At 38.1% G+C, this 16,900-nt stretch overlaps 1 protein-coding gene across 2 annotated transcripts in view; it reads left to right on the top strand.

Annotated features, from left to right (window-relative positions):
* SEMA5A (semaphorin 5A) overlaps positions 1–16,900 on the top strand; it is a 318,052-nt gene that overhangs the window by 179,368 nt on the left and 121,784 nt on the right. For both annotated transcript variants that reach the window (XM_041411823.1, XM_041411824.1), the window contains 2 exons: positions 10,892–11,177; positions 14,445–14,580. In XM_041411823.1, the coding sequence (XP_041267757.1) occupies positions 10,892–11,177; positions 14,445–14,580 (422 nt within the window). The remainder of the gene's footprint in view (positions 1–10,891; positions 11,178–14,444; positions 14,581–16,900) is intronic.

Genomic DNA, 16,900 nt, shown 5'->3' with positions numbered 1-16,900 from the left:
GATGTGCCTATATGCTGAGGTGCTGAGGCAGTCTGTTCTTGGTATTCACTGTACCTTTTGGTGCAGGATCTTGACTTGAAAAGCTCTGAATCTTCATCACAGGGGAAAATATGTTCCTAATCTTACTTGTCAGAAGGTCTGTAATCACAGGAACTATGTTGTACAGTGTGGGAGGAGAAAGTGGAGCTGATGTCTCAGGTGGCTTGGGTGAGATGCCATATTACCATGATGTGATTTCAGCTTCTGGAATCACAGATTTCACCAATAAAATGCATTTATATTGTTGACAGGGGTTCTCCATTTGTTCTGGTTCAGCCATATTCACATATTTATTGTTGGATCCTGCCTTCTACTGGGGGCTTGATAGGCCTGGAAGCAGTCTACATCAGCCAAGTACATAAGTTAGCAGCTATTCACTGAGCATCATTATGATCATTATGATTGCTTAATTATGGAAGATTATGGAGAAATCAGGGAACTTTCATTTCTGAATTACCATTTTCTTGATGCATTCAACATGCAGTTATCTGCGGGGACAAAGAGTTGGTTAGGTCAGTTAGAAGTATTAATTATTCAGCGTGTGTGTTAAATTAAGCTACAGAAGTATGCTGAGAGAAGATAACTGAAGGGGAAAAGGTAAATTAATGTGACGCACAAAGATTTTGAACAGGCACAAATCCAAAAAGTTAGATGGACAGCACAGCAACACTGCCAACACCGAAACCCTATTTCTGACTGGAGCTAGTTACTCTGGAGCCATCTTTGAGGCTCTCTGAACATACTGATTGTTCACCTGCTAGACAACATGTTTCAGGATTTGACTCCATGAATTTTGTCTGGTTTGAAAATTTTTATTGGCTGAAATGACCATTCACCAAATGTTACAGGTGTCTGCACACTTCCCTAAAGTTTTCCTATTTTGGAAAATTTTAGAGTGTGCATGGTCATGTTGTCTTCAATGATGGAGGAAAGAAGCAGCTGGTGGTACTTACTGAACTTAGTCTCTTGTAAGATTTACCGTAGTAATTATTCAGCTCTTGAATATCTCTAGATAAGATCACCTGTTCCTTTTTTTTTTTATTACTTCAGAACTTCCCTCTGCTTCTAGGAAAAGAAATTTACGTTCTGTTCATGGATGCTATTTCTGTCTTCCTGGTGCTCCTATAGAGAACACCAACTACAGCTGGCCCAAAGGCAGTGAGCAGCTTTTTGACCAGTTGTAACCATGCAGAAATTCTGCTCGTCTCCATGATGAGATGCCACTGAAGCACCAGGCTACTGTAGTAGCACTCACCTTAGGTCATCAGGGGTTGGGCTGATAAAAAGAATTTATCAAATGATAATGCAGGGAGAGACAGCCCCTGTGTGATCCTCTTGCCAGTCCTGTTGGCACTTTGCACCTATGTCACTGCTCTCAATAGGGAACACAATCACTGCCCTGCTGGCTGCAGGACAGTAAACCTGCAAATGTGAAATAGAGAACCAAACTCTCCTTCCCATGAGGTCATATTTTGGCCATCTCCTTTCCCATGTAAAGGAAAATGTAATGCCTGAAGTTACTCACATGAATATGTATATATGCACAAACAGATGAAGAAAGTGGAAAGACTGCTTACCAGCAATTTATTCTGCAAGGTGTCCTGTTCTGCTATGTACGCTCTCTTTCTCTGAATCCATGTTCAGGTGTTTCCGTGTTTAAGAGAAGCAATTTGAGGTGATAGAGCACACACTGAGGGTTATGTCTAAAGCAGACATCTCTCCCACTGATTTCTTCTCCTGACCAAAGCAGTCAGCAAGACCCTGAGCTTCAGCCAGCTGCTCAGGCCAGTAAAGGGCAAATTGTTGCTGGAATGTTTTAAAATTTCCCTTGTAGTTTTCCATAAGAGGAATAGTCTGCCTTATCAGTTTGCTTTGGACATTATTAAATGATAAGAAATAAATTATGCTTTCATTAAGTGGGCATGTTGTTTGTTTCAGTGTCTTTAAGCTGTCAGTGTAACCATGTTTAAATCATATCTGGAGTTGATATAGTAGGCTTCTAATTAGACTTTATTGTAGAGTTGATCTGCAAAGTGTAGTAGGGGCAGAATTTGTCACAGTTTGCTCTAGAGAGCAGAAGTAAATGTTATAGTTATATTTGCAGTCCACAGTTGCAGTGTGTCCAGATTGGCAGTGAAAAGCCTTCAGTGTTTAAACTTAGAAACCTTTTCTGTAGTCCAACATTTACAGTCAGTAAAGGTATTTCTCCATTCAATATGCTTCTTTAAATCACTAAATTTTATCTGATACCTCAGTGTGAAAGTTGGCCGTAGTCTATAATGTCTGTTTGCTCCCCTCAGCCAATAAAAGGGCAAAACATTAAAAAAAAAAAAAAAAAAAAAAAAAAATCCCTCTTTCATCACACAGAGAAACACTGCAACATTTGGTTTCATAATTTGTCAAATTCCTTTCCTTACAATTTCATGGGTCTACAACTATCTTGAAATGATTTTGGCTGTTTTCTCTACCCTAGCCATGCAAGGATAGATGCTATTGGAACATACTAAATAAATAAAATCTGTGTTCTAAATGTCACAACATTTCATCAGTGGGAAGATGATGGATGATTAAAAATTAATCCTGGATCAGATGTAGCAATAAAGTAAAATAAAATAAAATAAAATTTCTTCCAAATGAGAAGCCTTTCCATCTGAGGAGATGAATGTTTGGATTGTACTGCTTTACTGGTAGACATAATATTTCCTCTTGCTGTCCTAAGCATTTGGTTTTTAGATACTCTTACTAATGTAAGAGTATCTAAAAGTGGCTCTTTTGAGATCACTTTCTTAAAAAAACACTAATAAAAAGATTATTAATCCAGGGCAGATACTTTCAGTCTTCACTAGTAATAGTAAAATTCTTACAAGGGTGGTTTGGTTAGAGAGGTTTAATACAGCTCTGAATCAATGCCTCTTATTTTTTTTAGCAGATTTTTATTATAACTTTTGCTACTAGTGGCATGCGTAGAGAGAATTTATGATCTAAGAATAAAAATTAATTCTTTCAATTTTGTTTTTAAGGATTAATGGAAATGGCTATAATAATTCAGTGTTATCCTTTCATTTTTCTGGGTTTTAATGAAAAGCCTTGTAATTAGCTAGTGCAAGCTTGTCTTTATTATGTAATATTTCATGTAACTCAAAACCAGCGTGTGCTTGAATGTGTAATGTATTCTTTCAGATAGGAGTCCTGACTGAAAATATGCAAAGCATATTCTGCCAGTTTTGCTTATTTTGTATGAAGATAAATAATTGTATTTCTTTAGTTGTGCCACCCATCAGGTTGATTCTTTTCTTTCATGTATATCATCATTTTTGCCAGTATCCTAAAATAGGAGAAAAAATAGTTTTGAAACCTGTCCTTAGGCTTCTTCATTGGAGCAGTTACCAGAGGATAAATTTGAGCAGTTAAGCTCAAATTTGTACATCTTCTCCCTGATGGCAGTGACAGAGTAGGAAAGCAGTAAGTTGGTGTGAGGTGGAGGTGCCTCCCCTAATTTCCTTTTTCCTGTGCCAGACTAAGTTATTACAAAACACCTTCATACCATTTCCTTACTGGTTTGAAATGGTAGACAACAAGTACTACCCATGGAGTTAGGATATTTTTAGTCCTTTTCTACCCTAGGTAAATCAGCAAGGTCCACCTACCATTTACTAAAATCACAAGGAGTCTATTGAGGACAGAGCTTGTTCTTTTGTATTTCACCTAGGCTGCTTATGTCAGGTGCCAATGAAAGGCTGAATGAGGAAGGCGGACACTGCTGCAAGCAGATCATCTGTTCCCAACTGCAGAGAGGCACAACAGGAGTGTGATTCTCATTAATGCACACGGCTATGATACACAGTGACCCAGAAAGAATGAAAGAACTTAGGATTGAAATGCATCTCAGTCAGGGGAACGTGGAAAATTTCAAATTTCAGGGAGCATGAACACATGAAAACCAGCATTTATCAGAGAAAGGAGGGGACTTAAAGGTTACCTGAATTATGAGGAATAATGTCTTTACTGTGCGAGTAACTGTGCACTGGAACACACTACCCAGAGAGGTTGTACAGCTTCATTCACTGGGGATATTAAAGAACAGCCCGGACAGAATCCTGACCAATGTACTTTAGGATGACCTGACTTGAGCAGGGAGGCTGGGTGAGATGACCTTCTAACCTGACTCATTCTCTGATTCTGTGTGATTCTGTGACGGAAGTATTGAAGGTAGAGATGGAATTTCAACAGCAGACATACCAGGCCTTAAGGTGAAGGGGGAAGAGGATGATTATGAAATTGGTTCCCTTTTTTTTTATGAAAAAAAAAAAAAAGGAAAAGAAAAAGGAAAAGAGAAGGTTGTAATGCTGTCTGTATTCCAGGCACTCACTAGCAAAGCCTCTCAGTTACTCCCTTCCACAGCTGGATGGGAGAGAGAAGATATAACAAAGGATTCATGAGTTAAGGATGCGGAGAGATCATTCACCAGATATCATCATGGGCTAAACAGGCTCAAATTAGAGATATGAATTGAATTTATTGGTAACCAAATCAGAGCAGGATAATGAAAAGTGAAATAAAACCTTAAAACCCTCCACCTTCCTTGCCATGCCTCTCTCCTGCCCAGCTCTACCTCCTACCCCAGTGGCACAGGGAGACAGGGAATGGGGGTTATGTCCAGTTCATCACCCGTGGCTTCTCCCTCTGCTCAGGGGGAGGGGTCATTTCCCTGCTGCACTCTGGGGTCCTTCCCACGGGAGACAGTTCTCCATGAACTTCTCCAGTGTGAGTTCACCCCACAAGCAACAGTGTTCCCCAAACTGCTGCAGTGTGGGTCACTCTTCCACAGGGTGCAGTCCTTCAAGGGCAGGCTGCTCCAGCATGGGCTGCTCTTTCCATGGACCTTCCATGGGATCACAGTCTCCTCTCAGGTATCCACCTGCTCCAGCATGGGGCTCTTCCACAGGCTGAAGGTGGATTTCTGCATCCCTGTGGAGCTCCATGGGCTGCAGGGGCACAGCAGCTTCACCACGGTCTTCACCTCCAGCTGCAGGGGAATCTGAGCTCTGGCACCTGGAGCACCTCCTGCCCCTCCTTCTCCACTGACCTTGGCAGGGCTGCTTCTCTCACATTCTTTGACTCCTCTCTTCCGTGGCCACAACTACAACTGTGCAATAACTCTTTTTCCTTCTTAAATCTGTTATCACAGAGGCCTTAGCACAGTTTCTAATTGGACCAGCCTTGACCAGTGGCATGTCCATCTGTTGGAGCTGCCAGGGATTGGCAGAGCTGGACATGGAGAAATCTTCTGGCAGCTTCTCATGGAAGCCACCCCTGTAGCACCCCCACCAAAGCTTAGCCATGCAAACCAAATGAACAAGTCTGCAGGGAAAGTCATTTACTTGTCTCCCTCCCTGCAAAACTAGAACAGACAAAAGAAAAAAAAAATCGGCAGCGAAAATATTTGGAGAGAAATGGGTAAGACATCATTATTGGGTTTTCCTTTCCATACCATAACAGCTGGTTGGAAAAATCTCCTTAAAGAACACTAGATTCCTCTGTGTCTGGAATTCTGGATTCAATTTTAAGTAACCATCCAAATTTCTGGATCTTTTGATAGATCCCCGTACTCCAAATTTCTAGAGGTTATGAGTGAATTAATGAAATCCCTGTGTATTTTTTGCACTTACCCCCTGCCCTGGCATACATGGCTTTGCAAGGTGTCTATAGAGTGACTATAGGTGACAAAATCCACTCCAGGATTGACTTTCAAGGGCTTCAGTAAGTATTAGGTTAGAGTACAGAATGGCTGCTGTGACTAAATTTGTCACTGGCAAATTTACATCAGCAAAATGATATAATAAATTGCAAAGTATTATGCCATGTAAGAACACTTTACCTTGAAAATGAAGGAGATTTATTTAAAATGAACAACAGGAAATAAAACAAGGAATTTTGTGTTACCATATTTAAAAACAATTTTTCAGAAAAGAAATAATTGCATTTCAGAATTTATTAGAGTACATCAGTAAAAAAGTAATGAGTGAGCATCCACTTTTATGATTATGCTGAATTGTATTATAAAATCTATCAGCAATATAAGAGAAGACTGGAAAAAAATGTCTGGGATACACAGTTTTAGTGTATTTTGCTGTCCTTGCTCTTCCATACCTATAAAATTTTCAATTTAGCAAAAGGAAAAGAATGTAAAAGAAATCATGGAGAGCTAAGGCATTGCAAAGGAAATAGTCAAAATAGATTGGTAGCCAGCTACTCTATGGCAGGTTGGCATTTTTAGCACGCATCATAGGTAATTGTGAAACAGAGGAAAAATAGCTATTAATAAACTATTTCCAGCAGTTTCATACAGGACTTAACATTTTACAGTTCAGCTCCTGAGGAAGGATATAGCTGTGATGACCACAAGTTATGTATTACTTTTGAGTCATATAATGCTGTAAGAAAATTTTACTCTGTGATTAAAATTCGTCCCTAAACCTTCATGAGCAGTGATGCCTTCATCAGCCCAATGCAAGGTCTGTTCTTTTTTCCAACAGCTGCAAAGGGCCACAACTAAATGAATATACTTAATGAATATACAGGGATGGCAGAATGCAACTGCAACTGGACTTTTTTGATAATGTTAATAAGATGAAAGGAAATACTAGAGAGTGGCACATCTGAAGCTTAATTTCTTTCCATTGCTTTAAGTGTCCCTTTTGAAGAGCATTTCTAGCTGAAATGTGAATTTTATTCAAAAAGCCTCAAATGCATCTTTCTAGAATTTAATGCTATATAAGCATTTGGCTGACTACAGTTATTTGGAAGAAATGGGTCTTTAGAGATCAACAGTGTGGTGTGATTAATTGATCTAGTGAGGTCGGTGAACAAGTGAACAAGTTCCAGAGAGATGTCATTCAGCATTATAGCAGTATCTAGACTCCTAAGATCTTGAATATATTACATATTCATATATCTTTGTGTGTGTGTCTTATATTGTATGCATATATACATATATAATCTTATCTTTGTCTAAATCAGAAAAAAATTAATATTTTAGCTTTCTTTTAACATTTCTGGGGTTAATTTCACTTTTGATTGGGTCTTCCAATCAAAAGTGAAATTAACCATGCACCTCAGATGTGAGTGGTCATGTCTCAGAGGGACAGTCAGTGGAAGTCACAGATCTTACTTGCTTAGAGTAGGATTTGAACCTTTAAATCCTTAAGGTTAATTGCTGTTACCTCCTTAAAGAAAGTTAGATCGTTTCCTGTCATTTAGTTCACTCTGGAAGCAGTAGCACCCACTAACTATGTAAATTAAGCCATGTTAGATTGCTTCAGAAGTGAAGTTATATGGATTGAAGAGCACAAGTGTACTTTCTTGCTCTTAAGTTCAGACAGCAAGAAGAGGCCAAGACTACCTCAGATGCTCTCAAGGAGCTCTTTTATGCTCCTGTTTCCCATTTCTATCCACAGAAAAATTCCTGTACAGTTCCTCCCATCCTTTTACCTCTCAGAGTGTATCCACACCACTAAATAAAAAAGGCCCAGGAAATAAGCTTATGCATGACACCTTTGGCAGGTAAAAAGGGAGAATAATCTAAAGAGAATCATTGTGTCTTCCTGTTAAATGCTTTCACATTAAGAACAGAGACTGTGCTCCCCAGAAAATGTAGGTTTGTCTTCAACCTTTAGAAAAGCAATCATACTATTTCTGGTTGAAGCACTATCTTGGCTTCGTGCGGTTGAGCTGTCTTTTCTGCAGTAACTTAGAAGAGTCTGTGGGGAAAAATCCTTGTTGGGCAGTGTTCACACTGCTTTATGAAGGAAAGTGTAGAAATTCCCAGGATTTGTGCTGAGTACGCAAACTTCAGAAGTAGCAGAGCAGTGTGTTTGCCCAGGGCAGCACTAAGGAGCCACCCAGTGCTTTCAGTGCTTGGGCGTGTGCTCTGTGTGCACTGCTCCGTGATGTGCACTGGAGATGTGTTTTGGGTCACATTGACAGTAATTTTCTTGCTTTCCTGATTACACTGGTTCCATGTAATTTGGGAAAGTCTAGTCATCCTGACACATCCATAAATTGAGTATATTAAAAATCCTATAGAGGTCATATATAATATTTGTGATATTATTATGGGTTGTACTAGCTGTCTCATGCCACACACCAGAATCCTTGCACTTGTTGTGGTGATCTGATAAATCAGAAATGAGATGTGTTTGCCCTTCCAAGAGCTATTTGGGAAGTCAGCATGAAGCAAGAGATTTACTTAATTTGCGGCATTAAAAACTTACGTGGTAAAGCTTTCATGTCAACAAATAGCAGTTCACAGCACAATAGTTAGACCCATAAGAACTGATTTTTCCTACTTTTTCCTTTGAAGTTTTGAAGTGACCCTGTTCATTTTTCCCAAAGAGAGAATCAAGTAAACAAAGTCTGACGTGATAATCCTTCCATATCCACTGAATTCCCTAAGGTAACTGTGAGATTATTACATTTCATGCAAATGAAAGCAGATTTCACAAGTTTCAACAGCAGGTCACAATTTCATTGGTTCATAATCAATAAAGTTTAGGTGTTTGCAGATGTATATATTGTTTCTTAGTTTTGAAACCATGAAATATGAGTACTAGGCATTTTTTATGCTTCTATTATGATTATCAGTGCAACTTTAAAATACTCTTTTTTGAAAGATTGGCATGGCTTTTCAAGAACCCTGAATACATTCTGAATGCATTTCATATTATTTTTACTCCTATAGTTTGTGAAGTTTGTTTAATTTTTGCAATTCATCATTCCTTATAGTGAGTGCTTCCAATAGTGTTTTTTTAACTCTACAGTGAGACTCTGTGATACCAATACAGAGACCTTTTTATATCAGAGGGTCTCCAGTGACAACTATCTTCAGGCCTTATGGCAAGGCAGGGCCTAATTTTTTTTAATATTTGTACAAAATAGTTTTTGTGGGTGGATTGATTGATTTTGAGTATTTGCACAGTACAGTTGAAGCTTTTGATGCCTTTGAAGCAAAATCCCTATTGTAATGAAAGTTTTACACAGATGGAGATTTAAGGTTGTAGTAGGGTTAACATGACTAATAGTTTAGTTCTTTGTATATTGTCAGTGTAATTTTATTTCTTATATAAGTCTTGGCCAACTATTTTGCCTTTTTTATTCCTTTTTTTAAGACACAAATGCACTGATAGTATGTAACTTATGAATGAGGCACCAACATGTTATTGAAATTGTTGGGTTGTGATCTGCCAGCAAAAAACCTGTGCAGCTCTGAATGTGGAAAAAATATGGTGTGTTCCAGACTGGTCTCAAGGAAGCACTTCATAAAATAGAGGGTGAAAGTTACAGGGAGGAGTGAGAGCACCATTGGATCTGCTCAGCTTCATACATCTGAGGCAGCTCATAATCACTGCTGCCAAAAACCTGCCCTGGGAACTCTCAGCACAGCAGATAGAGATGGAAGCAGCACAAGAGGCCACATTAGCTGGCATCTGGTCTGCCTTTGAAAAAGAGTCTTCTGACAGTTTGGACTGCTGTGAGGCAGTGCCAGCTTGCTTGCCTTTCTAGTGCCCCTCCAAAGTTCTGATAGGTTTGAGATACTCCTGTAAAATGCTTACATCGAATTGCAGCAGCCTTTTTCTATACACTAGTGCTGTCAAAAAATGTTCATGTAATAATTTTATTTGAAGTCCTTCCTCACAACAGATGTTTTTTAAAACAGTTCTTTTATTGGTTTTCCCACTTCAGAATAAAATTTGGAAATGAGAAACAAAAGTTTTCTTGTTTTTCAGAGGTATCAGTGTTCTAAAATGGTTCCTTGCACAAGTGGGGATCTTCTTCACAAATCTGTGCACCAAATTTATCTTTCCTTTAAGAACTTGTCAAGTTGTCAGCCTCTTCTAAGGTCACGGACTTTCCCCAGTTCTAGTAATCCTTACAGGAAATGGACCACATGTTTATTGTCTTTGGTATCCCACTGTTCCTTTTTTTCTGTCCTTTCAAGAAGTATTGCCATCTGTTGCTTTCCAGATTATTTTTAGATATTCTCTAATTTCTCCATCATCACCATTCAGTTTTTTGATGAGTTTTTTTAAATAAGAAAAAAGAAATCTGTAATGCTCTCAAAAGCACTAAGCAAGACAGGGTTGAAATGCAGTTATCTTACCATCAAATATTCTTGTGTAGTTCTCTTTTCTTTTGATTGCAGCCTCTGAGCACATTTTTACTCACCATTAATTACCACCCGTTATCCTGCTCATCTGGAGTAATGGCATGATGGCAAAGGAGAAACAGAGTTAAAAGATAAAGCAATTACATTGTAAGAATTCACTATGCCCTTATGTGAAGAATGAAAACTCCGAGACACTTTTGATGGTGGAATACAGTGAGCTGGGCCAAGGTTGCCCGGCACAGTCTAGTTCTATAAACACCTAGAGCAAAACCTGTCAGGCCACGTGTCATGGTTTGACCCCAGATGGCAGCTCAGCTGGCTTTTTGTGCTGGTGGGGTGGGGTGAGAAAGAAAAAGCCTTGGCTCTGTGTAAGTGCTGCTCAACAATAACAAAAACATCCCTGAATTACCAGCACTGTTTCCAGCATAAATCCAAAACAGAATTTCATGCTAGCTACTATGAAAAAAATTAACTTTACCCAGCCAACCCCAGCACATCATGATCATGTGTCTCATAATCCCAGGTAGACATGAGCTGGCCTATTCAGATGTCATGCTGCCACATCCCTAAAGGATATTAAAATATGTGTTTAAATATAATGCTTGAAGATAAATCCAACTTCCACATTAGTATAAGTGCATGTAACACAGGAAGGCAATAAATGATCTTTCCTTCTGTTATTTTCAGAACCAAATTTTGTGTCATCTTATGATATTGGGAACTTTACCTACTTCTTCTTCCGGGAAAATGCAGTGGAACATGACTGTGGGAAGACAGTTTTCTCTCGTGCTGCACGGGTGTGCAAAAATGATATTGGTGGCAAATTTGTGCTGGAGGATACCTGGACTACCTTCATGAAAGCTCGTCTGAACTGCTCTCGCCCTGGAGAAATTCCATTTTACTACAATGAACTTCAGAGTACTTTCTTCCTGCCAGAACTGGACTTGATCTATGGCATTTTTACCACTAATGTGTAAGTAGCTGAATGATAGATTTTATTTTCATGTTGTTTGTGATGGCAAAACCTAGAATTTCTGAGCTACTCTCTTCTGCATATGCCGAGTAAACATCATAAATTTAAACTACCGTTTTACCCAATCCACTGTTTTCTGTGAACAAGTATCAGTTCCAAATGTTTCCCACATGAATTGTTGAAAACACGAGAGAAGCAATAAATTCTTATTATTTCCTTACTGCAGGGAGCCAGTTGGGTTTAAGACTGTTCTGTCATATTCCTCACTTATTGCTAGGAAGTAATTAACTTTTATTTTTACTTTTGTAATACGTAAATGCATTATGTATTTCTGCAGTAAATAATTTATAATTATAATGTGACACGATCATGAATTTGACGTGATGGAAATTGACCATGTCATGGAGAACTCATCTTACCCAAAACAGTACAAGAGGTGCTCTTAGGTATTTTAATATAGTCCTAAAATATCCTTACGTGAGTTTGAAGGTCAAACCAAGAATTTAACCTAATTTTAAGTTAAGAATTTAACCTGTTATATCAATAAGGTAAAATTAAAGAAAAAAATAAAAGTACAGTTTGGTCTTAAAAATTCAGATTTGTTAAACATTAAAACGTTGGATGGAGATAGGAAAAAAGAGACATCTCAGAAATGTCCTTTGGATATTTAAATGAGATAACTGGTGTTCAAATGCTGCTCAGCGAGGGCAGCCTCTGCATTTTGAGTGTGCAGCCCAATGTTCAGACCACTGGAATAATTTCCGATTTTGAGTTCCAATTCTCCGACCTTCTTGTACAGTTTGCTATTGTCTAAAATTTTGAAAGGTCCTTGGGCACCTAAAACATAAGTAAGGCACCCTTGAGCACAGGGATACCTACCTTTTATAAATATTTATTGACCAGGTGGAAGCATTCACAAGTTAATACCAACAAAGTATAATACCTGTACATTTTAGACAGTGAGCATGAATTTGAGCTCCTTTAGGCATCTTCCAGACTGAGGCTCACCCCTGAGCTGTCAGCTCAGGCTGTGAACAAGACTAGTGGTGCTTGCACCACGCTGTGGCAATTCCTAACTTGTGACATTGGATGATGAGCTCAGCCTGTTTCTGCAGTGGAGTAATGTAGGGAATCTAAACTCTGTTTATGTAAAGAGAGTAGCAGAGACTTGGGGATTACTGGGGATAAGGACATTTGCTGTTGTTTCGAACAGTACTTTTAATCTTGTTCTATTTTCCTAGTTAGTTCATATACTAAAAGACAGGTATTTGTCAGGTGGCATCCACATACATTCTTCAACCAGATCTTTCTTGAGAAGTCAAAGTAGCCTAGAAATGTTCCTGCCATGAAAAGCCTGAGCAGAGGAATTCTGCTCTAGCAAATCCACAGGGCTTTGGCCATGGAAGGGGAATGATGTTCCTGATGCTTCCTGGCTCTCCTGAAAATGGACTTGCTATTGTTAAGGCTCTTTTGCCACATGAAAGTAGACAGTATTTTAAACATTGCCACTCCTTTCCTCTTCCCCTGTGGCCCAATATTCTGACTGTCCAAGGTGGATGAACTGTTCAAAGAGGAACCAATTAATTATAACTGTTTGTGGGTAGGGTTTTTTAGTTTGATGGCAGGCATTCTATTTAAATGCCTCCCATCAAATGTAATAACTAAATTTTTTAGATATTTTTGAAGTATTTTAAGCTAGGATTACTTCTCTATGCTGAGTCCTGTTCATAGATAGTTTGTGGAATTCATATGATCCACCTTTCTGGCCTGAAAGTGACGGTGGAGAAATACAAGGGTTTCCTGTGACAGGGAACAACAGATTCCTTTCTGTTCCTGTAACAGCATCAGATATAACTTAACAGCATTCATAATTCTTCAGTCTCAGTATCTTCAGAATTTCAATGACTTTATTGGATCTTAACTCTTTTTTAGTATATTTTAATATAGTTGTGGAGGGCAAAACTGGAAACATTTCTCTAACAGCCAATCCTGCACCTTTTATGCATGGTTGACTATCAAGTCCACTGCTTCATGAAAAAGCTGATTTTGTTTCTTTCAGACTATTAAAAAAAATTTATAAACATGAATCTCATGTCCTCATAGGACTTCATTAAATTCAAAAAACCATTGGTAGAGTTACTAATATTAGTGAGATGCATTTAGTGATATAAGCAGCGATTTATCAGTTCCAATGATGATCGATTCTGCAGAAGTTGTAAGCATGAAATTTCAAGTTTTGGGCTTGCTTTCAGCTTCCTTTGAAATAAGAGAGACAAGCATAAGAAAGCAAATTGTTCTTTTGTCCTGGTATTTAATCAATATATCCTAACTCTTTTTTCAGTTGTTGGAGTTTTTCCCCATTATTATGGAGTTTCTATAGTAGGTTTTCTTAAGCCTTGTGTAAATTCCAGGCTAAGCTTTAAAAAAAAAATAGGGAAAAAAAACCAGAGAAGAATGCTGTGTGGATCAGTTGCCAGCAGTTTTAGCTGTAACAGGAAATCTGTGCAATTGACACCTTCATTATCTATTCCATTATCTCAAAATGAGGAAAAGAACAATGCAGCTTTCCATATTAGGAGCTTTCATAGTTTTTATATTATATTCTTTATACTGTGTAGAATTACTTTATTGCCTTGTACATCACATTTTCAAGGCAAACCCAGGAAATTGTGTGTTTTGTCCAGCTGCCATTTATTGATGTTTATTTTTCTTTTTGACATGATATCTTGTAAGCAGTCCAAGTTGTTTTCTCTTGATGTGTTTCTACAACTTACATTCTTATTGCTGTACAACATCTCTTGGAAGACAGGATTTTTGGGGACGTGTCTTGTCCAGCAATTCCGTAGGATCTAGAGACATAGCACACATTGAAAAACCTGACTTATGTCATGCAGTCATTTATTGTATGGAAGAAGCTTTATTGAAAACTGAGAATAATATCATCCTGAACTTTATACCTAGAAAGGAGGTGTCTCATGCTATTAGAAGTAGAGTATGGTATTAGAGCAACAGCAGAAAGTAGGAAGTTCAGAGTTTTTCCCCACAGCAGCTTCTTGGTAAGGCTGATAAATATTTCAAATTCAATGACTTTGCTTAATCAGCTCATCATATATCATTATCTTGAGATATCATCTCCAGGTGAAGCAGATCATATCTGCTTCATTATTTAATTGAAGAATTGAAGAGTTATTGCCTTTTTAATTTATTTTTCAGCAATTTGACTTCTTAATATTATTACATAGGTTAATATATTTATTTCTTTTGCAGGAACAGCATAGCAGCCTCAGCAGTTTGTGTTTTCAATCTGAGTGCCATAACTCAGGCCTTTAATGGACCCTTCAAATACCAGGAAAACTCTCGCTCTGCTTGGCTTCCATATCCCAACCCTAACCCTAATTTTCAGGTATGGATACATGGAAGAAGGACAATATTTTATGTTAGCTTTCCTCGAAGTACTGTATGGTTCATAAATTATAAATCCAGTTTTTCATTATATGGTAGCTTAAGACCTTAAAAAAACCCCTAAATTTTAAAAAGTGCTAAGGAGAGTCCCTTTTTTCAACATATTTAGTTTTAATTTTATCCTTCCACAAAAATATTTTGGTTGAAAAATAGATGTACTTTGAAGGGTAGGAGAAAAAAGGCTTAACTTCCATCTTTTGTCAAAATGAAACACTACAAAAACACTACTAAAACCTGTCTGTCAAGGTGACATTAACTCCTGTCTGAAGTATGATCAAACTACTATTCTCTTTTACATTGTATTTGTGCTATTAGAACTCAAATAATGGAACAGTGTCTGGCAGAAAAAAGAAAGTGAGAGGGAGGTGGTAAAGGAGGAGTGGTCAGAATTTTATATATTTCTATGTGTGAGGTGGTTCACACTCCCTGAAGAGTCAGATTAAAAGAATTTGTGACATGTTCTTCCCCTCATTTGAACTTGTTTGGCTCAGAGGGTGTAATAATCTGAAGCTATCTGACAGTGTAAAACCAGTTAGTCCAAGGTGGGTTATTTAGAGGAACTCTGCAAAAAGAAAGGAGTATTTCAGTAAGCACATATGCATTGTTTTCATATTTTTCATAGTCACCACTCCTACCAGGACAATTTTAATGAGCATGCTTCTTGCAAGGGATATGGAAGGAAAAGCAGCATTAATGTTGTGATTAACAATAGCTTTTCATCAAGGTATTTAAGTGTAGTCACCTCTGTCCACCTTTCAGCCTCACATAATCTCAATTCAATTTCACAAGTTCACATCTGCTCCTGGAACAGCCCTCCCTAGCTTGTAAGAGTCATAAGATCTTTGCTAGCATGAAAAAGAATCACCCATTGGGGATTGTAGGTAGTTTTAATTACTTCCTGATCTATGCAAATGAAGGAAAATAAGGCACAGGTTACAGGCTAAAGCCATGTTACCTTTCCTAAGTAGTATGTTTGTCATCAGCCAAGTGACAAGACTCTAAGTATGCCAGAAGCCTGCACAAGCAGGCTCTATTTGTATGCAGCTTTTCACCTGTTGAAGAAATACTTGTATTGTCAAAATAGTGATACGAAGAGGGTCTAAAAGAGGCTAAACTTTTGAAGGAGAAAGCCTGAAAAATGCTTGTATGTAAAAATCCTATCACCTTTCTGACTAGGTAAGCACATCCAATAAAACTTATTAAACTCTCCCTACAAACTTTGCATTAATGTGGTGTTAATTATTGTGAGAGCAACCCTTGCTGAATGGTACTTACAAAGAGAGATGACAGCCTGATGGCTGTGTAAAAACAGTTTAAGTCTCTGCTGTGCTGTTAGTGCACGTCTCCAAGTCCCAATCAAAACAGATGTTGAAATTTATTTCTTAGGTGGCCTGGCTGATTTTAATGCAGGTGGTACTTCATCCAATTTACAAGAACAGTGACAACAGTTGTATCGTATCTCACTGAGCCACAAACAGCTTTGAAGGCAGAGCTAGTGTTAAGAACTGTAATGCGGCCTTTTACAACACAATATTGAAGGCAATTGATGTCAACTGATCTCTAGGTATTTCTAATGTCCAACTTCTTTTGCTGATGTTGCTTTTTATTTCCTTGAATAACTTTCTGCTACATTTCTGGCTCCATAACTGCAGCAGTGATGCGTACTAGAGGCTAGTCTAATACTTAGAGATTTAACAATTTTTTGTGACTTGACTATGTGACTTTAGAATACATGCCTCACAAGGATGAGATATATTCATTGACTGAGTCATTAGTTTCCTTCAGAGAAAGGACTTTTCTTTGGTAGAGTTGTTATGATAAAGGACCAGAAGTTCTGTTTGTGTAGTCCTAGTAGTAGATTTATCCTCTGAGTATTCACTGACTCAGTAGCAACAGAGAGAAGTCTGTGGTTTGAAGGAAGACTACTGCTATGTAGCTATAGTAGCATCAGATGTTATATTTCCAAGGTGGGTTTATATTAATGAATTATTTTCCATTTTAGAATACTATTGGAGTCCCAGGTTTGAGGAACATTGTTTTCTTCAGAGATCATTGCTTTTCTCTTTAGACAGGGCAATGACTATCATAAGACCAAGGACCATTTGCATTTCAGTGTACTATGGGTATTCAGCTGGAGTTTTTCCTGCTTGACAGATCCAGAGAACTTCTTTGGTGTGGTTTATTTTTTTCACTGGTCTGACATACAGAGCAAGTAACTGTTTCCTGCCAGTTGCTAATTTATCATTCTTCATTATCTGATC

The sequence above is a fragment of the Onychostruthus taczanowskii genome, unplaced genomic scaffold (genome assembly GCF_017590055.1).
Source record: "Onychostruthus taczanowskii isolate IOZ18803 unplaced genomic scaffold, ASM1759005v1 scaffold37, whole genome shotgun sequence".
NCBI lineage: Eukaryota > Metazoa > Chordata > Aves > Passeriformes > Passeridae > Onychostruthus > Onychostruthus taczanowskii.
This window is presented reverse-complemented; position numbering and strand designations above follow the sequence as displayed.